Below are 25,346 nucleotides of genomic sequence, written 5' to 3' on the forward strand. Positions count from 1 at the left end.
CCTTGACCAGGGTAAGAGCTTTTATCTTCTAGAAATTTACAAGCAGGATAACAAGAGATCCTCTGAACTCGCTTGCTCCAAACCTGAGGTTTGGTTTCAGTGCTACATTTCCTAGGAACAGGAAATACATATATATATATATATATATATATATGTGTATATTTCCTCGTATATACTGAAACACAAGTCTCCGGCATCTAACACGAGGATACGCGCGTGCCTAGGAATACAGCTGTAAAATGTTTGTGACACTGCTATCCAAAGGCGGCATTCTTCACGGGGGAACCTAAAAGATCTCGGCAAACCTCGGTCATTGCCATCACAGCTTTCCCTGGGAGGGATGGGACAGGTCCACGTGGAACTTGCCGCGCCAGCAGCGGCGCTGCTCGCAGCCGGAACTCCAACAGCGCCTGCGGCTACGGGTCTTCTCTTTCCCTTCCCTTCCGATCCCGATCCCGCCCCGCCGCTTTCCCCGTGTCCTCTGCGCGCGCAGCCGGAAGGCGCCGCGCCCGCCCCGCGTATTTAGCGGGATCCCGGCGGGAATCGTCCTTTCCGAGGGGATCGGGACCGGAGCGGCCGCGCTGCTCGCCCCCGGCCGGGGTGCGCGCCTCGGTGGGTGCGTGGATGGATGTGGCGGGTCCCTTCTGGAGGCAGAGCCAGGGCTGGGAAGGGGGGAATGGCAGGCGGGGGACGTGCCCGCGCTGATCCGTGCATTGGGAGCCGTCCCGCCGCGCCCCGGCCTCGGGCGTGGGAGCGGCAGCGGCGGCCGCCGAGTCTGATGGGTAAAATTGAAAGGGGAAGTTTAGGTTGGATGTTGGGCGGAAATTTTGTGCTGAGAGAGTGGTGAGGCCTTTGGGACAGGAAGGTTGTGAGTGCCCCAGCCCGTGGTGGTGTGTAGAGCCGCGCTGGTCCAGTGCGCGGTGTCCCTCCGGCGGCTGGAAAGGGGCTGGGACTGGATGGTCGCTAAGGTCCCTTCCAGACCTTGAACATTCCGTGTGGATCCGCAGCGATCCGTGTGATTCGCAGCCGTGCTCCCTGGAGCAGGTCCTGGCTCGGCAGTCCTGGCAGTAGTGATTCCTGGCCTTCTCAGAGGAATTAGAAACGCTCCCAGGTGGTTAATGCGAGAAATCCCGACAGGGCAGGTCAAAGCAATGGCTGTAATCTCGGGAATTGTAGGGGCTTTTGTAAACAGCCAAAGCTGTTGAGAGGAGTGATGGTCACGCTGCTGTAGCTGTGTCGATGTTTCCCCTGGTGCTGGGGTGGTGCAGTTCAGGCTGATGCTCCAGCCACACAGGCTGCCCGGAGAGCGATGCCATGGGAGATTGGGAGGGACCTAATTACTGTGTGCTGTGTGGTGGCTACTTGGAGCTGTCTCTTGGCTCATCAACCCTTGAAAGGAATGACAGATTGGACATTCAAAGACACTTGGTTTTGCTGACAGGCCGTTTTCATCAGCAAATGTCTGTCATAATTCAAAAGATAAATTACCTTCTTTTTTCCTGTAGGGAATTTGGCAAGGGCTGTGACGTGACTCACACTATGCTCTTCTTTGGGTTATAGGCACAGATCCAGCCTGGTGGGATCTGGCAGGGACAGGGCCCCAGGAGTATCAGCAGCCTCTGGGATAATGCTGTGCTGCATTACATTGTGAGGTGTGAATGCTGACCTCAGCTCAGCTGGTAGTAAAACATCAGTGAGTTCCCCAGAGTGTTGCACGTGAACTGAGGTTAAAGGCTGTACCCTGCCAGGGTGCTCCTCTCCCCAGCCTGGCTGGTCATTAGGAGCACTGTACTTGTCCTGTAATCAGTCATTCCTCACACTGGAGCTTGTTTTAGGAAAATGGTCATGCCTCTGCTTAACCTTGATGTCAGCTGATGCTCTCCCAGGTAATTACAGAGCACGGGGTTTGTGTTTCTTGGACTGCTTACTCTTCCCAAAGAAGTGTTAATGCTTTCTGCTACTGGCTCAGCAGTGGAGCTCTCTGAATCAAACATCATCTCTTGGTTCTTTTAGGCAGAAAGTGAAGCTCGAGATGAGTTTATTGCTGTCTTCGGGAATCCTCAGTCTGGACTCTGCCATGCCTTGCAAGCAGAAAGATGCCACATGAATTCTGGAGCTATAGAAGTGTTTCTTACTGTACTTAAAGATGTTGAAGGAAGCATTATGAAATCTAGAGTTCTGAAGCTGTTCAATGGCTTGCAAATTCCTTACAGATGGAAAAGGAGAAATTTCATTGTGTGTAAGGTTGAGTTTGAAATACTAACAAAAGGTAATATAGCAGCTATAAAATCTCCTAAGACTTCTTCTCAGAACAAAGCAGGTGCAATCCAAGAATCCCAGAAGAGGGAGAGGCCTGTTCAGAGAACCTTGTTTTTAACTGGGGAAACATGACTTCTGATTTGAAGAATTCATGGATGTTAGTTGAAGGTTGAACAATTACATGAACAACAGTATGTTCAGATCACAATCCATGCTGGCACTTCAACTGAATCAGTCTTGGAATATATTCCAAAGGGAAAGGTGCCTGTGGTAGTGAGCTTTACCTCTGGAAAGATACTTGGCATCTGGGGCTTGCATGTAAGAGAGGGACCTGCATTTTTGTGCCCATACAGCTGTTTTTCTCTTGTTCTTGGCTGTACTCAATCTGTTCTGTGCTTAACAGTTAAAACAAAGGCTCTGCTTTACCTTATGGAAATACAACTCTTCAGACAGACTTAACCAATTCCAGTGTATTTAGTACCTGGAAAAAGCAGTCTTACATAGGCAGGAAACTGCTGGCATAATGATGATGACCCTTTGCCGTTTACCCAACTGAATGTTGTGATGAGCAGTGTTGTATATCTGATGTGCCAGCTAATCAGTAGGGTTTTCCCTGTTTGATTTGCTCCTGTCATTTCTGATTTTATTTCTTTTTTTTTTCCAGGTTCTGTGACATCAGGTGACCACCTCCACTCTCTTCCAGCCTTGTGTGCACACAGAGCCAACAGGAGAGTCCACCCATTTGTAGAAGTGTGGGTGTTCAAAGAGGTCAGTTGCTTTTTTACTGTCACAGTACTTAGGCTCCTGCAGGCTGTACTGCCATCCAGGGAAAGCCTGTACTGGCCATGTTGGCAACCATCCTTTCCTTTTGGTACTGCTAGCAGTCTTCCAGTTTGAGAGCTCATGGGAGAAACTGGGGAGAAGCAAGGATAAAATGTTGTGCTCTTATTGCAGGAAGTCCATTAATATTGCTTCTCAAAAATAGTAATTTATAAAGGAATTATATTTCAGTCTACCATTAAAGACTAATTTTTCTGGCATAATGATGAGACTTTTGCCGTTTACCCATCTGAATATTTTTTGATGTGTATCTTGAGATCTGAAATGCCAGTGAGGGTAATACTTTTGTGTAAGATTGATTAAGGATACAGGAAACTAACTCATTATTGTTATTGTTCTTAGCTTGAAAACTGCAGCCTGGAATGTGGAGTTCTGATGCACTTGGAAATGCTTCCATTGCCCTTCTTGCTCGTCTGAAATACTACTTGGTTCCATAGAATGGCAGGGGAGTAGCTGTTCACTGAAAATGAATAATCCTGGAATGAAGTTCAGGGTACAGTGCCACTCTAGAAAGAGAAGTGGCCTTATGGGCAGTCTTAGTATGAATTTTTGAGTGTATCAAATAAATGGATCAAAAGTGAATAAGGTAAAGATAAAAATGTGGGAAAACTTGTGTTGTCTAAATTAGTGTTTACAGTGTTAGTAGTGGGTATGAATAAAATACTGGATTTCTGTTTTCAGTAACTTATTTTTTGTTGATTCTATGGGAGCAGTAGCACTCTGATCCTGATGGATGACATCCTGGGTAGGAGTAACACAAGCCTTAAGTATTCAGATTGTCCTGATTTGACAAAGTATGTACAATTTTACTGCAGCTTTTTTAATTAACGTGTAGCTCTCAGATTTAAGGCTTGCTGAGGATTCTGTTTAGTGCTATATCCTTAGTAGGAAGATGAAGCACAGGAAAGCCCATAGCTGGGGAAGCATGCTGTGCTCCAAACACCTAAGCTCCTACCAAACATTCTTCATTTGTTTTTACAGTGAGGTAGGGTTGAACTTACTGAGCTACCTGCCTACCAGGTTGTCTAATTTTTTTTACCAAACTGTAGTGTTCTTCTAGTACCTGCAGTCTATAAAATAATGTGGAAGCATTGGGCTTTGCAGTTTGGGGTGGTTTGATAGGTTTCTTTTGTGGTTTGTTTGTTTTGCAGGCTTTTTTTGTTTTGTTTGGGTTTTGGTTGCAGAAGTATCTTGTCTAATCTTATGTTGCTATAATGTAAAAAAAGACAGAGCATGAAGCAGTATGATAATACTTTTATACATTTCAAAATCTATACACCATGAGTACAGACTGCTGACTTAAACTATGAAAAGAAGAGTTTTAATGTTCTTAAAACTCCTTAACCCTTTGGGTGATACATTTGAAAGGAAGCAACAAGAAAAACTGCAGAATTCAGGTAGCTGAAATAAAATATTGGATTCTGAACTGGTGGTTTAATTTTTAGTTGTAGTTTTATTAAAAACCCTGAATCCTAAATTACTCCTTGCTTAACAGTGAATGGAGAGTGGTAGCCAGGAAGAGAAGTTCTGGTAGCCATTTATAGCCATGGCTTTCCAGGATGAAGACATCTCTCCTGCCTTCAAATAACTCACAAAACTTGTAATTCAAGTCTGGTTAGCTATGCTTTATTCCTTGGTAAAACATCACTGAACTGTCTTCTAAGTTTTTAGTAATTTTGTATTTTGAACTATAGCCTCTCAAAAAGCCAAAGCCTCAAGCTTTACTTAAGAGTGGAGTTTTTACTCTTCATGACTGTTAATGTGAATTCCTGGGCTATAGGCAGTAATAAACTTCAGCAGTTGATGGTGACACTGCATGAGGTAAATATCTCTCTGTTGCAGGGAGTTTTCATCACTGAGGTCAAATGGAAATACAGGATTTGGTGCTACACATAATGCAGATGTGCCTAGGCAAAGAAGAAATTAAGCTGTAAGACTTGATATTTGCCAGTACTTTGAGGAAAAAAAAGAACTGTGATGCAAATTACTTAGTAGTGCAATCCTAGATCATAATTCTTACCTCACTTTCAAATCTATGTGTGAACAAGTATGACTGATGCTTAATAAACGAAAAAACCCCTCCAACCCTTGTTTTTTGTTTCCCCAGGGAGGGAAATCTTTCCTTAGTTTAACTGGAGCCAGTGTTAGAGGAGCAGTGCCTTAAATAAACCAGTATGAAGGACAGACTTGGTGCTGGCCTGTGGCCTCATTACATACAGCACTGAGACAAACTGACAGACATCTCCAATACCAGTCTTCAGCGGTGGAAGTTCTGGATTTTTATTTGAAATTGCCTGCTATCACAGTCAGTGGATGTAGAATATTTTCAGACTGACAAAATGTGACAGTGATGCACTCAAGACTAAGGAACAGTTGTGATTATTTACCATGTTTTAGGGTCAGCGATGACTCAAGTAACAAGATGGCAATCACTGCATCTTCCTCAAGTACTGACTGTCTTAAACTGAGCTTGGCATGAGCCTTAGCCAGTGAAATCCTAAGAGATCAATATAAGCATGTCAGAAATAAAAAATACTGCAGGCAGGAATGCAATGTGTCAAGCACTTGTGTAAATTAAAAGTTAACACTGAGGTGGGTTTTTTCATCAGTCAGCTGTGCAGTTACACTTAAAACTGACAAAATACATACTATGTATTAACTTTTTTGTGCTAAAAAGTGGAAGTTGGCATATTATCAATTAATACTTACTTTGCTCCCATAATAAAGCTGTACATATTTAAATACTTTTTTTTTTTTTTTACCTAGATAGCTGTAATAGTGATACATGTTTTATAAATAGCTGGGTTGTTTTTTGTTTTTGTTTTGCCTGCCAAAGTTGTTTGAACTGGGGTTTCTTTTAGCAGTGTCAATATAGAATATAAATGGCATTCATAAATTTCATTATTTATACTTGAACTTTTCAAAACATGAGTCTCATGTAGATTTTTATTAAACAAGCTCCTGAGCAGATAAGCACAATTTCTCTTTGAAAATGGAAAGTAGGACATACAGAATTTTTAGTGCAGAGGCTGATAATGTTGATCCATGAATGGAATCTCTTCTCACCCTGCGACTTGCAAGATAATAGCCCTGAATGAGACTTTCTGCTTCTGAACTCAGTACAACATGAAGATTCCTAGCAAACAAAATAAACTAAAGAGAGGGCATAGATTTTAAATATTTAACTGGAAAATAAGAAATTGGCCTTTTTTCACACCTTTTAATACACCACCAGCATAGTAATACAGGCTGGACAATATATTCTACCAATAGTTTTAATAGCAAAGACAGTTGTCACCATCTGGCTAGGCTGAATAAGGAAGATATGAAGGATAATAAGGACAGACCTTGGATAGTAAACAGAATTACAGAATGGTTTGGGGTGGAAGGGATCTTAAGGATTATCCCGTTCCAACTCTCTTGCAATGGGCAGGTACAATTTTCACTAGACCAGGTTGCTCAGAGCCACATTCAACCTAGACTTGAATTCTTCTGAGTGAGGGAATCATCTGTTAGTTATGCTACAGATATTGACAGTTTAATTAGAATGAAATATTAACTTCTACTACTGCTTGTAAACTTTTTTGGTCAAAAGTAGATACTGGAGATCTGTTCTCATATGAGTGTTAACTTCGTACATTTTCCAGAAACATGCTCAAACTGTATTTATTATACTGCCCTTTTCAAGAACTGAAGCTGCTTTAGTCAATGATCCTAATAGTGCTAGTGGAAATATGGTGGAGGAAAGGGCAGAAAGTGAGTATTAAAAGTAAGCAGACAGCAGAGAGAACCTTCTGGTGCTAAACCCAGTATGATATTCACAAATATAATGCATTTCTAAATTATTGTGTATAATATATGTGTATAAAATATTGTGTATAATATATGTGTATAATAAAATATATGTTTGTAATCCTGTTACCTCCTCATAATCCTGTGTTCTGAACTGCTGTGAGACTTTGTACAGCATGGCTTCAGGATTAATGGCTTTTTTCAAGATATGATGTGCAACAGGAGAAGACAGGCGACAGGAAGGAAACTCATTGTAGATCAGGAGTCCAAAACCATCTACAAGGTTAACTGGAATCAAACTCACATCCTAAAAAGAAGATCCATAGAAAGAAAACATCTACTTTAGTTTGGGCTTTTGACTTTTAGAAGCATTACCTTATTTTATATCTGAAATATCCTATATCCACTTATCTAATTATCTAATGAATTACTTGTAATACTTGGTAAAATTTTGTTTGAATGACACCTACTTTTTTTTGGGAAAGCTATCTCATTTTAGAAGATACTTGATTTAAAGTTCCTTAGGTTGTGACTTTCTGGGAAATACAAGTTTTATTTTCATTCTTTTATAGGTGGAAATGAACATAAATAACACCTATAGCACAGTTCCTCTCATCACAAGGCATGTGCTTTACCATCTGTCCAATTAGAAAGTTCTCCTTTTGTATATGTTTCTTTGAGGAAGATTCCACATCTACAAAGGACCAAAAGTTGGTCTGAATTGAAACAGTAACTTGTTGGTCAGCCTCTTCTCCATACTTCTTCCCAGGAATAAATACTGTTGTTGTTCTGCTCTCTAGCACTACGATAAGACAAAATTCATCAGTTACATGACAGATTTAGCTTAGCTGTAAATTCTATCTGAAATCAGTCATGATTATGATTTTTCTAAATTGTTATGATTAATAATGTCTGTAGCATTGCAGATTTAAGTTTACAGGACCTTGGCTTTTTTGTCCTTGTGTCTTACACATACCCATTAAAACCAGCATACAGATTTTTGCAGCATTTGAGGGCCATAAGCTGGGGGAACAAACCTAGCCTTGAATTTGTATATTTGTTTAGATCTGTCCCCTCATTTGTTAGGATGTGGGAGATTACCAGACTGTAGAAGTTCAAGTTTATCCTTTTTATATGAACTTAGGTCTCCTATGTAACAGATGCCACCTTTGGCCAGCACAGCACTGCAGGCTTGAATGCTGGCACTCCCAGTTCCATGTTTATCTTTGGACACAGAAGGAAAAATGTCACTGGAAGGTGGGTGCCGTATGCCACGAGGCAGAAGACATAAGCTGTAATTCAGAAGCCTGGAAGATTAAATAATTCTGTCAGTCATAACTTGTTAAATTATTTACTTAGTAAGTATTAAAACTCACTTAGAAACAACAACAAAACATCCTCAATGTGAAACTGGCACCAAAACTAATCGTTAAACTTTGAATACAGAAGTAGAGGTTCAAGCCTGCTCTCCAACAGCTGTCATCAAGACTATTTCTTATGGATTAAACATGAGGCAAATCATGGGTTGCAGAAGTAATTCCTAGGAAAGCAGATACCTCTTGTAATTTAACCTCACATTGTTAACTCCTCTTTCTATTCTACAGAAACTTTTCCAGTGATTTAAAAGTTTAGAGGATTAGTAATTTTGGCCATCTGGGAAAAATGAAAAGGCTGGGACTTGTGAGCTCTGCCCTCCTGAGTTACACACTCCCCTCCAATTCTTTTGGAGAAAGAAGGTATAAGATATCTTTTTCATCCCCTGTACTATGTTCTTTGGCACAGAGAGGTTGCAAATTGTCTGTCTGGTTCCACAATCAAAGGCTCTTAATGATTTTAAGATGTCAGAGCATGATTTGCCCTACTGTTATGACTTGGGAAAAAATTACTAAGTAAAATTAGTAAGAATTAGTAAATAGAGTGACAGGCTGCTGACAGTAAATACTGTGCACATGCAAGAGAGTACAAATTACAAATATTGGTAATTATTTACAGTGTGCAACCATTTTAATATAAACCAGATGTTTTGACTCTTAAAACACTGAACTCCTGTTTCTCTTAAGAAATGTTAACCTAGGAAAAAAGAAATCTTGCAGTTCATGTTTTTAAAAATATCAACTAATTTCTACAGCTAAATTTTGACCTGGTCAAAGTTTAGGGATTTTTTTCACAACAAAAAATATTAGTGAATTGGTTAAATAACTACCAAATGAAAATAAAATTCATGCCCCTTTCAGAGATCTTAAGGTAGGAGAAAGTAATTCTGTTTAAATTAATGTAAATCTGAGCATATTGTACTTTTCTGCAGTGTATGTAAAATTGTGTTTATTGTTGCATGAATAGGTAAATACATAAAATGCATAGTGAAAAATATTAAAAGGCAACAACAACCAGATTTATAGTCTTATGTGTAAAGATACATGCAAATTCTGATGCCTTATTAGAATGGTTTTTATGAAAAAAATGTAAGTATCCATTTATACACTGCTTATTTATTCAAAAGGCTGATAGCTGGGAATCAGTGATGAGAGGGCTTAAATTGACATAATATTTGAAAAGTTGAGCTCTTTTTTTTTTGTTACCAGCTTCTGGGACAGCCTTTAGTTTTGATTTTAGAAGAATGTTTTGTCTGAGGTCTGAAAAACTGTGCTAGTGTTAAATTCTTACCATGATCTTATAAGAGTTTTATGAGGTTTTATAATTAAGGAAGTTCTGATCTAGATTTATCATTTGAAATAATCAAAAATGTTCAAGGGATAAAAATTGAGTATTTAACTAAGTTGGAGCCTTGTATATTCTTGTAAAACAAAGTCTCTAGCTTTTCATGTAAGACCAATCCTATAATCTTTAAAAAGACTAGATTTTAAATTCTAATTTATGTGAGAAAAAAAGGAATCTCTTTACCTGTCAATTACTAGTGTGTCACTTGTCATAATCAAGAGATCCAGATAATCTGCATTTTCTTTTTCAGATGTCTGTACTAGACTCAGCAATATTGCAAGTTTAAGAGTATTGTAAGTGCCTGGTGGAACAACTTGAGAAGCAAAGATGTTGGCCAGGATGGCAGTAAACCTCCAGCATGAACTTGAAGTCAGTGAGAGCAGATACTTAAAATTGTCACTGACAGAAGAAGGACCTAATGGAAACAAAGCACACATGAACAAACACATTAAAGTGACCTATGCAGGTACGTTAGAACAAATCACCAATAGCGTCTTGATGCAAAAACTTGCCAAGAACAAGTACATCTCTGTATTAAGCACAAATTCAGAATGTAAGCATCTGACACTCTTAATTTTACTGCTAGAAAGGTAGCAGACACAATCTGCTAGAACTGGTGGAATAAGGAAAGAAAAACAAACTGAAATATCAGGTTAATTTTATATTACTTCAAAGTACTTTCCAATGGATATGAGAAGATGGAAAGAGAAGCTGAAGAATTACTGTAAATAATTAGGGAATTTCCCAGTGCATGGAAAGTGGGCAAAAGCAGATACTCTCAACAGGAAGTACATGTTTCAGACTGTAAGATGAAAGTCCCTGAGTGGTTTTGTAATCTGGACCTCTAGATAATAAAAAACTGTACCAATTCTCAAGACTTTTGGCTAGGAGGTTTTCCAGGTTTTTTTAAAAGTTGATTTTTAATGGAATTTTCTTACCATTTGGTTTATAGAGCTGTACACTATTGACTTCTATACATGCAGTTGCTTGTAGGCCATTTTGTACACAAGCTGGAATTCCTATAATCCTGTAGTGGTTTCCTATTGTCATTTTATTGGCCAGTTCATCTGCAAATAATAAAAAACTAAGTGCAGGGGGGCAAAGCTATAGATATGTTAGGGCATAAAAACAATTTTAAAGATATGGTCAGAAAAATGACACATTCTGAATGTTTGATTTTATGATTTAACATTGGCAAAAACCAGCTGGATGCCAGATTGATAATGGACTGGAATAAAATGAAACATGCAATTTTAATTATTTAGTGCAAAAGGTAAGGAAGGTACACCAGGTGAGAGAAAATAGATTCCATGATAAAGAAAATGGACAGTTCATTGAAAAGAAAATGGATAGTTTTTTGCTGCATATTTCCTACTCAGAAACTTGTGGCACCACCATTATAAGTCACTTTCCTATAAAATGTCAGAGAAAAAACCCAACACAATAAAGAGGAGATACAAACTACACAGATTTCAAAAAGACACACAAACAGCTTTGTGAACCTTTATATTTTTGTGCACCTTTGAAAACCAAATGCCATTTATTTTTTGAAAATGAGAATTAGATCCAACTAGATCTCAATCAGCCTGAGAAACACTGTAACCACACTAATCACTGGAGGCAGCAGAAATTTAATGCATGCAACTCTCAGTATCTTGACCATAGAGCTCTATAAATTTTTATTAGAATTTTAGTACTACTAGTTCATTCTATTTAGTTTTCAATAAATGAACCATATAATTCCCTAGGCTTTTGGAAAGGAAAAGGATTTTTTTGTTGCTTGTCTCCATGTTTTTTGGGGTCTTTCTAAGAATTAATGGAAGTATGTTGCTGAGTTACGATTTTAGTTTGATATTAACATTAGAAATCATTAAATGTTTGTAGTGGACTGCAGTGGTAGTAGGAGCCAAAAATCCTGATGGAACATGTAAAACAGCTAGATTGAGAAAGGATATTAAATATACACAAAGTTATTACAGAACAGCATGACCAAAGGAAGTAGAAAGGAGGAAAAAACAAGCAACAGTTAGAATAAGACACTACTGAGCTGGCCAGGAGATTTTAATTAAATGGGGATGTAAAAGTGACACAAGAATGTCTTAAGTTTTGCTATGTATTCTCTGCAATCACCTGTACACACTGCTTTGTCACCTAACTAGTTTTTGTAAAATTAAAGGGGGAGTACAGAAAGAACTGCAATATAAATTATGACTTTCCCATTTTAGCTATAAAAAAGGAGCTACAATTTCAAGGAATTATTACAGATCAATTCTAAAACATTTTTGACAGAACTCCAAAGTTCAGCTTACCTCTCAAGAACAATGTAAATGCCTGAATCCTAAAATGGGAGTTATCAATGGAATATCCTTTCAAAGCATTCAGAACTTTAGCATCAATCATTTCAACTATTTGCTTATCTTTCAAAACAAAGGCAAAGAAAAAGGTTAATTCTCTTGAAAACATCTTGTTTTAAAAGACTGGTATATTTTAAGTGGGCTTTTTCCACTTAAATGTTTCGTTTACTTATTGTGTAGCAGAAGTATGAAAGTACCAGATCTAAAAGTAAGATTACATAGATCCTACCACCAAGTACTCTAAATTTCATGTCTTCCTGCAGTGGTGAGGAACACAAGCTGCACACAAAATCAGTCCTCACTGTGGCAGACTCTGTAGCTCCAGGACAATGCACTCTGATGCACCTAAACCCTAAAAAAAATAATTTACCAACCATTAAAAAGGAGGGTGTAGCTTTAGTTTAAAATTTCCCATGACGAACAGAAGCAATTAAAATACTGGACAGTGAAATTCTAAATTTATGATGTGTTTCTTCAGATGAGCCTCCCTTGACATATTCCACTAAAATAATCCATCTGATTTATTGTGTTGGGCCACGAGATGGCAGAGTTTCCTACTGCATATTCCCAAGCTGAATAGCTTGGCCAGGCTTTCTTGGGGAGTGAGCCACTGTGGCTTCTGCCTGGCGTGGGAATGACGTGGGATATGAATAGTCACTATTCGAGGTACGTGTCCTCGTAAAGATGTCTGTATGATTTAATCTGCAGTCTCCAAACTTTGGGATTTTACATCACTTGTAACTCTATGGTCTGTCTTACAGAAGAAGGAAAAAAACAGCCTTAAAAGTACTTAGGGCCTCTCTGCAATGGTACAAGCAGTTCAGTAATACCACTCAAAGTAGTAGTTCCACAGAAGTCAAAGCATCACTTTTTCCTTGCTAGAAACTTTTGCCAGCCACTTAAGCATATTGTTCTGTGGTATTTTTTATAAACAGAAACAGTTTCCAAGGAAAAAGTATTTTACTAGTTTAGATTATTAACTTTTGAGATATTTAATCTTATTTAAGGTATTTAAATTTAAGTTATGTATGATACCAAATATATTCAAGTTATACAGGTGACCTATGTTTTCTCCTGTAAACTGTCTTCAGCATTAGGAAAAGGGATTGCTGGCATAGCTATTCTTCCAGAACATTTAATAATGCTGAGCAAGTCCACTCCTTTCAATTAACAAAAATCCTGCAGTGCTCATTACAAAAATGTATGCACAATAAAACTATATGAAAATACCTTTATAAGGCTAGCTTTTTAATATCTTATTACTAAATTTATTTAAAAGCTTTTAAAATAGTACTGATTAATTTTTATATTTTTTACTACCTTCAGAGAATGGACAGGTTTCCTCAGTACAAAGAAATCTTGCTCCTTGTGTGTATTTTGTTACAGTTCCCATTGCAATCACTATCCCTTCAGACATATAAAATCTTTGAGATGTGTAATTAAATGGATATGTAGAAAGACTCAGAACATAACTTGGTAAAGGTGGCAAATGTGTTGGTTTCAGCAATATACTGATCTAGCAAGAGACACAATGGAATTAATATCATAAAAACATATTTTTATTTAAAACTGCTTTACTTTTCAGGGCCAAACACACAATGCGATACATAACTGTTAAAAAATTTCAGAAACACATGAAGAGTAACTAGGTTTCATATTAATTAATCTCACAATTGCAATGTGGTAGGGTGAGACTTCCAGCTATTTTTAATTACAAATAATACTGCAACCAAAGGGAAAATGAAAACTTAATATAAGAAATATTTGTTAATATTTCACTGTATGTAAAAGATTGAAGATGTAAATGGAGAAAACCAATGCAGACTCACCTGGGCTTCTGTCTGCAATTGTTCAATTAATGATAATGTCCTAATAGCTATGAAGCATACCTGTGATGGAAAAATAACTTCGTTTGAGAAAGGAAAATCTAGTTAAAATTTAGATGATGTACTTTTGTCTACTCATCTGTTATACACTTACTGATTGAAAAATCTGTGCAGCTTGTAGGGGATTATGAAGAATATAGTTTCCAAGAGTTGCATCCAATTCAGCAATGTCAGAAGGATTAATTGAAATAATGAAACGATAAACAGCATAACTTTGTTTTGAGTCTGTAGGAGCAAAAAAGTATCTTAAAGTAACAGAGATTTGTGTAACATTATGTATCAATTTGACAAACTATGTATTTAGTAATACCATTATATTTTTTGCAATCATGCACAAATTTCTGAAGGCCACCACTTCTGTCAAGGTAGACAAGGACAACTTCTCTCATTTTCTGTATTTCAGGATCCATCTTCCAAGATCTTTGCACACTTTATCCAGCTGTGGGAATAAACTGTGAAGAAATGATGGTAGCACTGGCCATGCTATAACAGTAATAATAAGGGTACATATTAACAAAGCCACAAAAAATTAAAATAGTCTCTTTTTCAAACAATTCTTGAAGGATTTTTAAAATTCACTTCAAAGCTCTTTCCAATGACAAGCATACCCTATTTCTAGAGTAAATTTCTGAAGAATGCTTTAATGTTTTCATTTCCTCTGTGAATTATTTCACTCTCCTAATTCCCTAATCCATGACATTAAAGTTTCTGTTTAATTTAACCTCCCCTGTAGATTTTGTAATCAGTCTATCAAAAGTAAGACTTAAAATTTTATGTCCCTTGTTTGAGAAGTCTGTCATAGCTGTTAAAAGTGTGGAAGTGGGCAACATCTCTTTTCTTAAAATCTGATTTTCCTACCCTGCTGTGATTCTCCTGTAGCACCCAGTTATGGTGCTGATTTTGCACTTATTTCCATGCCTGTTCAAAGACGTTCGATTCTGATTCCCACTGGCAAAGCTTTTACAACTACGAGTGCTGATCATGCTCTTAGTATGATTTTCATTGTGTATTGGCTGCATTTCTTCCTATTTTTTTCTAAGAGTAGAGTCTTGTCTTTTTCTAAGAGTGGAGTCTTAACCATGAAGCACTACTTTGCAGAATTTACAAGGAGAATTACTAAGGTCAAAATATGGTATTTTGTATATATCATCCATTTTAATGTCTTTCATGTTTCAAAATGTCCTTAATACTCTCTGTAGATGGCCAATATGAATCAACACTCGAATCTAAATAAGACTTAGCTACCTGGTAAAGGATAGGACATGGAATTACTGAGCTGGTGAGGAATCAAAGCTCACAGCATGAGAGATTCCCTGTAGGAGTTCAGAGAAATGACTTTGGAGGGATGAACAGATCAACATCCGAGGGGAGTAACTGGATCCCAGCACAACTTCAGTGTGGCAGCAGCATCAACCCTATGATGAGAACTCTACTCTGAGCTGGAATGTGTTTAGTGCCTGAAGTAACAAAGGTACAAGTTTAAAGACAATTTGTAATAGGGATTCCCCTCCACAGTGTCTTTGAGATTACTCTTGTGCAATTACTACTCCATCCCTTGAAATACTCAGCAAGAAGGGTTAACACATATAGATCCACTGGATCTCCCTGGATCCTGTGTTATGTGGGCTGGACACCACATATGATAGGAAGGACTGAGCTGTGGCCCTGCTCATTGTGCACTCAGAGCCATCGCCTAAACTTTGAAAAATAAACCCTGACCGCGGTGATGGTGTTCACAAGTGTCCCCACACCCAGCTAACTCCATTCCAGGTGTGACTCGGCACAGACACCGAGCATATCCCGCCTGGCTTCAGCTTCCTGCCATCGGCACCCCTGCCTCACAGACCTGCTCACCAGCTACGCCCCGTCCTCGCCCGGCCCTGCTGGGGCGGCAGCAGCGGGCACGGCGGGGGCCAGGCTGCCCTCAGCGCCGAGGCGGTGGGAAAGGGCCGGCCCTGTGTGGGACGGCGGGGGGTAGAGGGCCGGCCCCGTGTGGGATGGCGGGGGGTAGAGGGCCGGCCCCGTGTGGGATGGCGGGGGGTAGAGGGCCGGCCCCGTGTGGGACGGCGGGGGGAAAGGGCCGGCCCTGTGTGGGATGGCGGGGGGAAAGGGCCGGCCCTGTGTGGGACGGCGGCGGGAGAGGGCCGGCCCTGTGTGGGATGGCGGGGGGTAGAGGGCCGGCCCCGTGTGGGACGGCGGCGGGAGAGGGCCGGCCCCGTGTGGGACGGCCGGGGGAGAGGGCCGGCCCTGTGTGGGACGGCGGGGGGTAGAGGGCCGGCCCCGTGTGGGACGGCGGCGGGAGAGGGCCGGCCCTGTGTGGGACGGCGGCGGGAGAGGGCCGGCCCTGTGTGGGACGGCGGGGGGAAAGGGCCGGCCCTGTGTGGGACGGCGCTCCCAGCCCCAGCGCCGTCCCCTCAGCCCTCACCGGCGGAGCAGGGAAAGCCACGGCCCGGCGGTCTAGGCCGCGCAGGGGCAGCGCCCATGCTCTGTGCAAGTCCTCAGGGAATGGAAGTCCCAGCCTGCCCCACACCCACAGCTGCCCCAGCCCCGCGGCCACCACCGGACTGGCGACTCGGCCCCACACGGCTGCTGCCTTCAGCCACGGGCCCGCGGCAACGTACTTACAGCACCATTTTCTCCCATTAATACACATTGCATATTTAATTGTTGCCTTCAGCATGCCAGGCACTCCCAAACTTACCTCTCCTGAATTTCAGTCAGTCCATCTTTCGTGTGGTCTCTCGTTTTCCCTCCAGGCTGAGACATTGGAGACCCCAGCACCGGAGAAAGGGCTGCTCCTCATGGAATGGGTGCTTGGGCTCCCTTTGCAAGGAGAGGAACAATCCCCTTCTACTACAGACAGGCAGAACGAAACCCCCTGCACTTATCACAAAAAGGCAAATTTTTACTCCCTTTGTATCAGCCAAAACATGAAAAGAGTAGCACAAGTGGTTGTTGTGCAAGTCCACTCTCCTCTCTAGGCTTTACCAAGTGTTTGAGATGTCACTTTTCAGCTCAGCCCTGGGTGAGGCAGCCACACACAACCATCCTCATGGGATGCACAGATATGTGGAACAAGAGCACTGGATACAGAAATACTGAGAGGCTTTATTGCCTGATGTTTAACAGTCTGTTAACCTTTAGTTCAAATAACTTAAGTACTTCAAGTGATGTTCTGAGCACATTCACACTTTGCCAAAAAGGCAGAGTCTGCTAAAGGAAAAAGCTTAATAAGCCATTATTTAGCTGCTCTCCCAGAAATAACTTCAACAGCCACACTATTTTTTAAAAGGTAATAATCCCTGAATTCTGACAAGAAAAAAACCCAAAACCCTTCATCTAGTCAGGCAGCTAGGTATGAACATCTTGGAATACAAGACAAAAATTAAAGAGTGGTAGTTCCCACAACAACAATTTCTGAAGTATTCCCTCTACTGTACCTCTTTGCCATAAAGGAAGGTAATTACAGTAGCCACATAATTTCACAATAATTTCAGGAGCATACAGACTAAAAATTCAGTATGAGAATGGATACTTCCTTTCATACCACCAATTTGTTTCCCAGTCCATCAGAAAGCCTTGTTAAAAAAATTTCAATAAATAAATAAAAAGAACAAAACAGCACCAAGGCCCAAAAAACCAAAACAACCAAACTCTCCCAAACCCCAAACTAAAAACTCCCAGGGCTGTTACTTCCAAGTTATTTTAACGCCAAGGAAACCATTTCACACAGTTGCTTTTGTAAGCCCTTGCAGAAGAGAACTATGGAAAATGAGTGCCAAACCACCATTCTGCTCCCACAAATGATAATACAATTCCTTCCTTCCTCCCTTGCCAATGTCAATTCTTACTTTTTACCCAATCACTCCTTCCAAAACCTCATGCAGCAACTACTATGCATCACTTAACCACTACACAGGAGACTGCTCTAGGAGATACTCCTTGAGGTAAGCAAGGAATCCTGTTTTACTTCCCACTCTTCTAAGTATTGATACAACATTTATTTCAAAAGAATTATGATTTGACACACTCTCTCCCCCTAGGTTCCCAATTCTTATCAGATATTGATGCGGTATAAAGAGTATTTGTTTTTGCTACTTATTTTGCCAAAAACAAGGTGACTTAGATACTGAAATTTATGTAACATTCATTCAATTTATGTATCATTATGATGTATCAGTATCTTACCAGACTTCTCTCCAATCAAGGCATTTAACTGAATGCATTTATGAACAAAAAACACGGAACATTTTTGGAGTAACAGACAAAAATAAGTTGTTATTTACAAGTAATATATATAATAAAACTACTACAATTATATGCCTTTTATACACTGTAACTGCAGTCAATTTTTGCATTGTTTAAAAAAATTTCCTTAAACAGAAATTGTTCAAAATTATGTTTGTCCATACACGTGTATGTTATGAGAAATACAACAGCTTTTCACATTTTTAAAATTATCAGTGTAATTTACATTTTTCCCCCAATATTAAGTGAAGATTTAAAAATGGTGGAAACTAGAACACAAAGAAAAGTAGCTATGAGCGCTGAAATACAATCAATTTGGAACATAAGAGTGTTTTAAACTACCAATCTGTGAGAAAAATCCCTAATATTTGGCATGATCATCTTACCACCCACCCCCAAAATGTCAAAGCTAATTGACTTACTTTTAAAGTAACCATGATTATTGCATATTAGATCTTTGGAGAAGCAGAGCTTTAACCAAAAATATTTTTAATGTAGTTGAAATATAGATGCTTAGCTCAGGGAAGAAAGAAAAGTAGAACACGTAAGTACTGTTATCAAATCAATCCAGTTAATTTGTTCTGTCCTTGCTTTGAGTAATCCCCCACACCTCCAATAATCCAGTTGAGTCAATGGGTACTTCAGCAAGTACAAGAGCAACAATCCAGTTTTATATGACCAAGTTTTCATTCTGCAGAAGTCCTTTAAGAATCTTGGTCCTTAACTTAAGTAATTTAAGTGCTGACAGGTAATTTAACACATATTCCAAACTTGTAATAGGGAAAACATTTACCTCTTTTTAAACCAGGATATACAAAAGACAATTTGCATAGTTACAATTCAAGCACAAAGTCACTGTAAATAAGTACAAAAGCATTTATAAATTTACTAAATTTGCTGCTGTATTTGCCAGCCAAATTAGATAGGTATGAATGTAAACTTGAAGGGATTGAGGAGAACAGTCAGTGTTTTTGCTTAAAAAATATGTAGAGAATGCTTTTTAAAGTTTTAAAAATACTTTCTGCAGCAGGAACAAACAGTTTAAACCCCAAAGAAAGCCATCCAAAATGCCCAAATTCCTCCTATACAGCAGAGAAAGTTTGTTCATAGGTTTCAAACCTATATACAAGACGAGGCACTATTTATGCTATTTTGGAATGTGTCCATAACTTTAACATTTCACTTCAACCCAAGACTTCCAAACCACTCTTCGCTTCCATGTTCCTAGGAAAACCCATCTTCAGAAGGTGGTGCGTAAGAAAATCCAACAAATGCATCATCTGCCTCTAGGACACTGGCATTAACAATGTTGTAGTCAGAAGAAACACAGACTGAGTATGGGACCATTTCTTCTGTGAACACTGCATCAAAATTCCCAATATCATCTGGTCCAACCTAGAAAACAGAAGGATCTGTCAGTCATCAGATTAATACAGTGTTTTAAACTTGTGCTTGTTCTTTAGGTCCCAAATTTAACTCTCAAGGTTATCTACTTGTTGTTATATTCTGTTTAAGTAAAATAAATTTAAGGAAGAACACCTCCATCTCTGAAAATAGGTATTAAAAGGCAGGGTTTTTTTTCATTTAGGTTGGAGTTTTGACCAAATCCTACATTCTTAATGATCCCATAAACGAAAAAATATGAAAAAAAGTCTCTCTTAGGGAGATTAGCTCAGCTGGTTAGAGCACAATGCTAGGAACACCAAATTTATGGGTTCTGTCCCCATACGGAGTATTCACTTAAAAGCTGGACTTGATCCTTGTTGGGTCCCTTTCAACTCAGAATATCCTGTGATGTGTGATCTGAGATGCAAACACCAACACCACTGCCACACCCCAGGCACCTACCACATTAGGATTAAATGGTGGTGGAATCTTCTTCTGAAGAAGATCAGTCCAGCTGAGAGATTCGAAGAACGGGTGCTTTTGAATTTCAAGCTGCAGCAAACAGTAAGGATTTTAGATATTTCATAATTTCATCCTGTGCATCGCAGTAAACGTTACTTCATACTACATGCACATAAGAACTTCCCTATGTGCATGTCCTTATCAGTTTGTTTATTCACAATTTGCTTTGCAAAAAATGTTGTAGTTGGTGAAAACAGCAATTAAAAGTTGTGAGACTGCCTCTATAAATGATTTTCCCTTCTAAGATCACACTTTCTGCTTTTAAGCCCTAAAATCAACAACCTTGAAGTCTAGCAAGAATGTTTTCTGTTAGTATCTATTCCTGCCTTAAAGTTTTGTTAAAGGATATCACTGTCTGAGAAGCAGCTGCTTCAAAAATTCTGCAATATACTTACTATTTAAGAAGCAGCAAACAGCTATGCTAAATCCTTTCATCTTGCTCACTTACAAAGTCCAGAGACTTACATAAGGACTGCAAACTAAAGATGACAAAGATCCCACCTCCAATGGATGGAGTACATCCTCTAGATCTTTCATCATTGCACTGATGAGTTCTGAAAACACCTGTAACTTTCTCACATCAACTTTTTGTGAACAAAGGTCTTGTTGCTACACTGGGAAAATGACTGCCATGATTTTAAGGCTAAAAAAAAAAAAGTCGCTGTTTGCATGGAACTAGTGTTCCTCTTTACCTGAAGACTGGTTTCCAGATCATCAGTATTTCCACATGGCAGCCTTTTCTTTTGATTATTTTCCAGTTTCACTATGAACAGTGAAACCTACTTCTGTGCACCTTAGTGACTGCTACACCAGCAACTGTTTTTCCTTTGCTGGCAGGTACAGAGCAGCAACTAAACACAAAATACTCCACAACAATCACTGCTCTCTTATCCCCAGCAACTTTCAGGGATAGACTCCACTGGTGTCTTTACTGAAGAAATAAAAACAAGGAAAACAGAGACAGATGCAGCAATGCAATTTCTGTCTCCAACTATTAATCCTGTGCAGATTAATTTGGTGAGTCCCTTTAAATGAAATAGGGCTTGATAAATTAGGACTGTACTTACGAAGTCTTCCCTTGCTCCAAGTCTGCTTTGCCGATCTTTCTCCAGAAGTTCTTCCAGGATAGACCAGGCTGTAAGACTGATTCCTGGGCGCAAAACCAGGGGTTTATGAAGGATATTATCGTACATCTCAGCAACATCACGGCAGTAAAAAGGAGGCTAAAAAAATACAAGTTCTACATGAATTTGAAGCCACATGTAATGTTGTTTCATATGTTATGTATGATCAGTAAATGATTCTGTAAGACATACAAGCTGCTAGCAGCGAAGCAGAAATCTCCTTTTCATGCACTAACTTCTAATTCAGTCATCACCACTGCCAGAACTTTACACTTGATAACTTCCCACCACCCGCCTCCTTTGCTCCTAACGTGTTCTCACACTCATAAGTAGCCATAGATTCCATCCAGCTTCAAAGCTCCCACTGAACTTGCCTGAAAAGAACCTGAGAATGGGAAAATAAATCCATTTCCTTATTTAAGGTCCTGTGGGAGAAGCCAGAACTCAAGAACACTAGAAGAATAGATTCTTACTGGAGTAATCACATATGACTAGAAGAAGCATAGCAAGAATTTTTTTTTGTTCTAATGCTGTCAAAAGCTAAGAGAAAACCTGGGATTCCTAATTATAAACAAAGTATTTCTATTTTATTTATTGTAATATTTGATAAAATTTTACATATAAGCTGTTTTGGTTATTTTTGTGTATTATCATTGGTGATTCAGTTTACTTTCAGAGTCCCTAAAGCAATGATTACTGATTTTGCTGATGTCTACAATTTTGCTTTTCCATGAACTGGCAGATACCAGGAGGCAATGTAAAAGTCAAAGGAGAAAAATAAGTTCTGTGTAAGTACAAGACAGTCTGTTAATCTGCTTAAATGGAGTATTCCAATATTAAGAAAAAGTTAGCATCTTTAATAACACTCAAAAGTTACTTCAAATAAAAGGGGAGAGGAGAGGAAAGCAACTTTTACATAACAGGTACATACCAGCCCATAAAGCATTTCATAAAGAACTGCACCAAGGCACCACCAGTCTACTGTGTTGTCATAGGGCTGCTTTTTAATGACTTCTGGTGCAAGATACTAAAAAAAAAAAAAAAAAAAAAAAAAAGTACCTTAGAGAATGAGGCTAGCATGGATAAAAACCTAGGGTTTAGTCACTTCACAATAAACACTTCCAAGAAAAGTTTTTTCATAACAATCAAATGTTTCAGCTACGCCTCACTCTTCTTTCACTGCCTTCAAAGATCATTCCTGTAATTTGAAGTATGTCTATCAAATTACCAAATTTTCTAATCCTCTGTTCAGTGAATCCCTCATACATGTGCAAGCATTCCACATTCTAAATTTTCCAGCATAGTTTTCTCAGTAAAAAGACAACAGTACAATAATTCAGTTGGCAAGTTCAAACTTTAGTGCATATGTGCATATACAAAAATTTGCTTGAGTCACAGATATTAATTCCCTATAAACTTACTATGAATCAATGGCAAGATTCATATTGACAAATCTGTAGCAGCTGTTACACAAACTAACTGTCCTGTGTCTACCCAGCAGTTAGTAGATATGGGAGAAAACAGTATGTGAAAAGGGCTGGAAAAACAGAGGAAGGAAGAGATGAGTTATGGCCATGTAGGTAGCAAGCAGTAGACACTGCATATTAGTGAAAAGAACAATGAATAGATCTGTAGAGAGCTGGTCTTTGGGTTGGTTTCATCTTATTAAAAGAATGCAAACCTCCCAGCAGTACAAAACACAGTATCTGACCTTCCAGTTATACCAATATTAATAGTAGTCAACAGTCATTAATTACTGATAAAAAAACTATGAAAGTTATCAACATACTTCTGGGGTCCCACAGAAAGTTGCAGTGGTATCAGAAGTTGCAATCCCTTCTTTACAAAGTCCAAAGTCTGTCAAGACAACATGACCCTGTTTAAGAAAGAGTGATCAGTTAAAAAGAGAATATGTTCAACATGTGAATACAAAGAAGTGTCAATTTTGTGAGAGAAAAACCAGAAATAATCTTGCATACTTACTAGTGAATCTAGGAGAATGTTTTCTGGTTTTAAATCCCTATTAAAAAAGAAAAGGTAGTAAATCAAAACAACAGTCAAAAGTGTTTCAGAGGCAAGAGGTTTTATTATTCTTTAGCTGAAAGCTTCAAGTTTTGATGAAACTGTTATGTTTAGGTTTCCTGTAAGATGATTCCTTGTAGAGTTTTTTATTTAGTAATTTGTCCTATTTTGAATTTCTGCAGGACAAGGATACATTTCAGAAACTTACCTGTACACTATATTTATGGAGTGTAAGTAGCCCAGTGCACTGGCTATTTCAGCAGCATAAAATCTGGCTCTGTGCTCAGGAAAGGAACGTTCTCTTTGTAAGTGAAAGAACAGCTGTAAATATGCAAATAGGAAATAAGAGCATTACATAGACAAAACAAGTCAGGTTAATAACATGTGATTTTACAGTGAAAAGTAATTTATTTTGTTGCCCACCTTTAAAAAAAAAAAAAAAAAAAGAAAGTACAACAAAATAGAATTGGTTTTACTGCATGACTTAGTCATTTTTTTACCCTCTTCCCTGCTACTCTTTTGTGGCTCAGATGGATAGGTAACATTCCCTTAAAAACACAAGCTCGAGTAAATCACTAAGCTGTGAATAGAAGTTGGCAAGACTAAATCATGCAAGATTGCCTCCAAGCAGAATATAATCTGGTGTCAAATAAGTCATCTTTCATTTCTGTAAACTCAAAGATTTGCATCATTATTTATAGAATTGTATTCTGAAATAACCTGGATTACTGTGTGAGATGTATCTTCTAAGCTGATTCAACAATTCTCTCTACTACAGAGAATTGTCTGTCTGCAAATAATTTGAGCAGATATAAAAGTTTAGACAAAGAAGATTCAACTATACTATACACTCAACTTGCGAAGATTTTAAGAAAAATGGAGTTTTCTGGTTTCTGCCTCCAAAGTTCAGGAAAAATAAAAAGCCACCCCAGCTTTCCAAGCTTTTCATTCAAATTTGAAAGCTGTTTTGAACAGCTTTTATTTTGCTTGAAACAATACAAAACTACATTCTGGCCACAATTCAGAGTAGAGTAAACCAGGATTTTGCTAATACAGTCTAAGTAAGGTGACATTAGACAAGAGAAATGCCCATCTTGTCCCAACTCTGACACAATATAATAAATACAGTTGTCAGTTTCCTTCCTTCCCCTTTCAAATACCAGCATTTCACCTAATGCAGATGCAAGAGGAAACCAGTGTTACATGGTGAAAAATGTAACCATAAGATTAATTTGTAATAAAACTAAATTTATGTAACTGTAAAATAAAGTATTTGTATCTGACAAGTATGAATATATTTGGGTTGAAGCTGTCAATAAGAACAGGAACAGGGTCCAAATAGCTACAGAGGTCTGTAGCATCAGCAGATAATAACAGAATTTTCAAAATTGGGAGAATGCTGATCAAAGCCCGTTGTAAACCATTGTAAGCCACTGTAGTATCATTTCACTCCTCCTATCTAGAATTAGCAGAACAGACAAAGTGCCAACAAAACCACCACATACCTCTCCTCCATTAACAAAATCCAGGACAAAGTAAAGCTTTTCTGTTGTTTGGAATGAGTAATGTAATCCAACCAAAAATGGATGTTTCACATTTTTCAAAAGCACATTACGTTCAGCCATAATATGTTTTTGCTGCAAGACGTAAGAGATCAATACGTAAACAGGAATGATTTTGCAATTAAGGGAAAAAACATTAAGGGAGGTGGGTGGAAAAAGACTATTTCTCTTAACCTCTTTCCTATTGAGAACAATCTTTTTCTGCAACACTTTGACAGCATAGTATTTCCCATCCAGTTTTCGTTTTGCAAGAAGAACCTGTGAAATTCACAAAAAGGGTAGAAATGTGATTGTTGCAGCTCACATACTATTGGTAATATTTTATCATTTCAGCATAACTGGAAGGTGTTCATGCTATTTTTTCACAACACAGTTTCTTTGCTTCTAATACAGTCAGTCAGCAATGTAACTGCTAATAGAGTAAGCTTACAGTTCAGTAAAAACTTACCACAACATTATAATGAAAGACTGAACTATAACATTTGTTTTCCATGACCTGCTAAATCTATCAAGATCAAGTTCAGCTTTTTTTGAGGATAAATTTTAAAGGTAATTGAATAAAAAATGACAACTTGAAAAATAATTTGGGAATAGAGATTTCAAGAGGGATTTTGGCAGCTCTGTAAAATATCA

At 38.7% G+C, this 25,346-nt stretch overlaps 2 protein-coding genes and 1 long non-coding RNA gene across 11 annotated transcripts in view; 1 reads left to right on the forward strand and 2 right to left on the reverse strand.

The window, feature by feature from the left end:
- The first annotated feature begins 485 nt into the window (after positions 1 to 485).
- Positions 486 to 14,304, forward strand: LOC130248959 (uncharacterized). 6 transcript variants are annotated; one of them, XR_008839717.1, is made up of 7 exons: positions 486 to 612; positions 2,014 to 2,124; positions 2,924 to 3,027; positions 3,442 to 8,148; positions 8,496 to 8,627; positions 9,860 to 10,075; positions 14,253 to 14,304. It is a non-coding gene; the product is annotated as an uncharacterized LOC130248959 (long non-coding RNA). The 6 variants fall into 6 exon arrangements; XR_008839715.1 differs by having other exon boundaries at positions 3,442 to 8,627; XR_008839716.1 differs by lacking the exon at positions 3,442 to 8,148.
- Positions 4,234 to 14,301, reverse strand: MCMDC2 (minichromosome maintenance domain containing 2). The gene is made up of 14 exons (XM_056483159.1): positions 14,160 to 14,301; positions 13,944 to 14,074; positions 13,793 to 13,852; positions 13,284 to 13,479; positions 12,193 to 12,315; positions 11,919 to 12,026; positions 10,548 to 10,676; positions 9,793 to 10,024; positions 7,993 to 8,198; positions 7,527 to 7,693; positions 7,022 to 7,198; positions 6,110 to 6,252; positions 5,487 to 5,596; positions 4,234 to 5,006 (listed from the first exon to the last, which is right to left on the reverse strand). The coding sequence occupies exons 1-14, from the start codon at positions 14,257 to 14,259 to the stop codon at positions 4,840 to 4,842; spliced, it is 2,049 nt and encodes a 682-aa protein (XP_056339134.1). The 5' UTR covers positions 14,260 to 14,301; the 3' UTR covers positions 4,234 to 4,839.
- A 3,531-nt stretch (positions 14,305 to 17,835) lies between the features above and the next one.
- The window catches only part of SGK3 (serum/glucocorticoid regulated kinase family member 3), a 56,547-nt gene continuing 49,036 nt past the window's right edge, over positions 17,836 to 25,346 (reverse strand). For all 4 annotated transcript variants that reach the window (XM_056483160.1, XM_056483162.1, XM_056483161.1 and 1 more), the window contains 9 exons: positions 24,888 to 24,971; positions 24,657 to 24,788; positions 23,360 to 23,472; positions 23,113 to 23,149; positions 22,919 to 23,005; positions 22,061 to 22,156; positions 21,073 to 21,228; positions 19,946 to 20,035; positions 17,836 to 19,492 (listed from right to left, as the gene is read on the reverse strand). In XM_056483160.1, coding sequence (XP_056339135.1) covers positions 19,322 to 19,492; positions 19,946 to 20,035; positions 21,073 to 21,228; positions 22,061 to 22,156; positions 22,919 to 23,005; positions 23,113 to 23,149; positions 23,360 to 23,472; positions 24,657 to 24,788; positions 24,888 to 24,971 — 966 coding nt within the window. In that variant the 3' untranslated portion in view covers positions 17,836 to 19,321. The remainder of the gene's footprint in view (positions 19,493 to 19,945; positions 20,036 to 21,072; positions 21,229 to 22,060; positions 22,157 to 22,918; positions 23,006 to 23,112; positions 23,150 to 23,359; positions 23,473 to 24,656; positions 24,789 to 24,887; positions 24,972 to 25,346) is intronic.

The sequence above is a fragment of the Oenanthe melanoleuca genome, chromosome 2 (assembly GCF_029582105.1).
Source record: "Oenanthe melanoleuca isolate GR-GAL-2019-014 chromosome 2, OMel1.0, whole genome shotgun sequence".
In the NCBI taxonomy this organism is placed as follows: domain Eukaryota; kingdom Metazoa; phylum Chordata; class Aves; order Passeriformes; family Muscicapidae; genus Oenanthe; species Oenanthe melanoleuca.

Bases quoted from the DNA above. Each gene is read 5' to 3' on its own strand.
- MCMDC2 (XM_056483159.1), bottom strand. From the start codon at position 14,259: ATGGATCCTGAAATACAGAAAATGAGAGAAGTTGTCCTTGTCTACCTT. The intron at 12,316-13,283 runs GTAGTAAAAAAT...TATTTTTTTTAG, and splicing joins AACCTGTCCATTCTCTGAAG to GGTTTAGGTGCATCAGAGTG. The intron at 7,199-7,526 runs GTAAAGCACATG...TCTTCTTTTTAG, and splicing joins ACTTTCTAATTGGACAGATG to GATGTGAGTTTGATTCCAGT.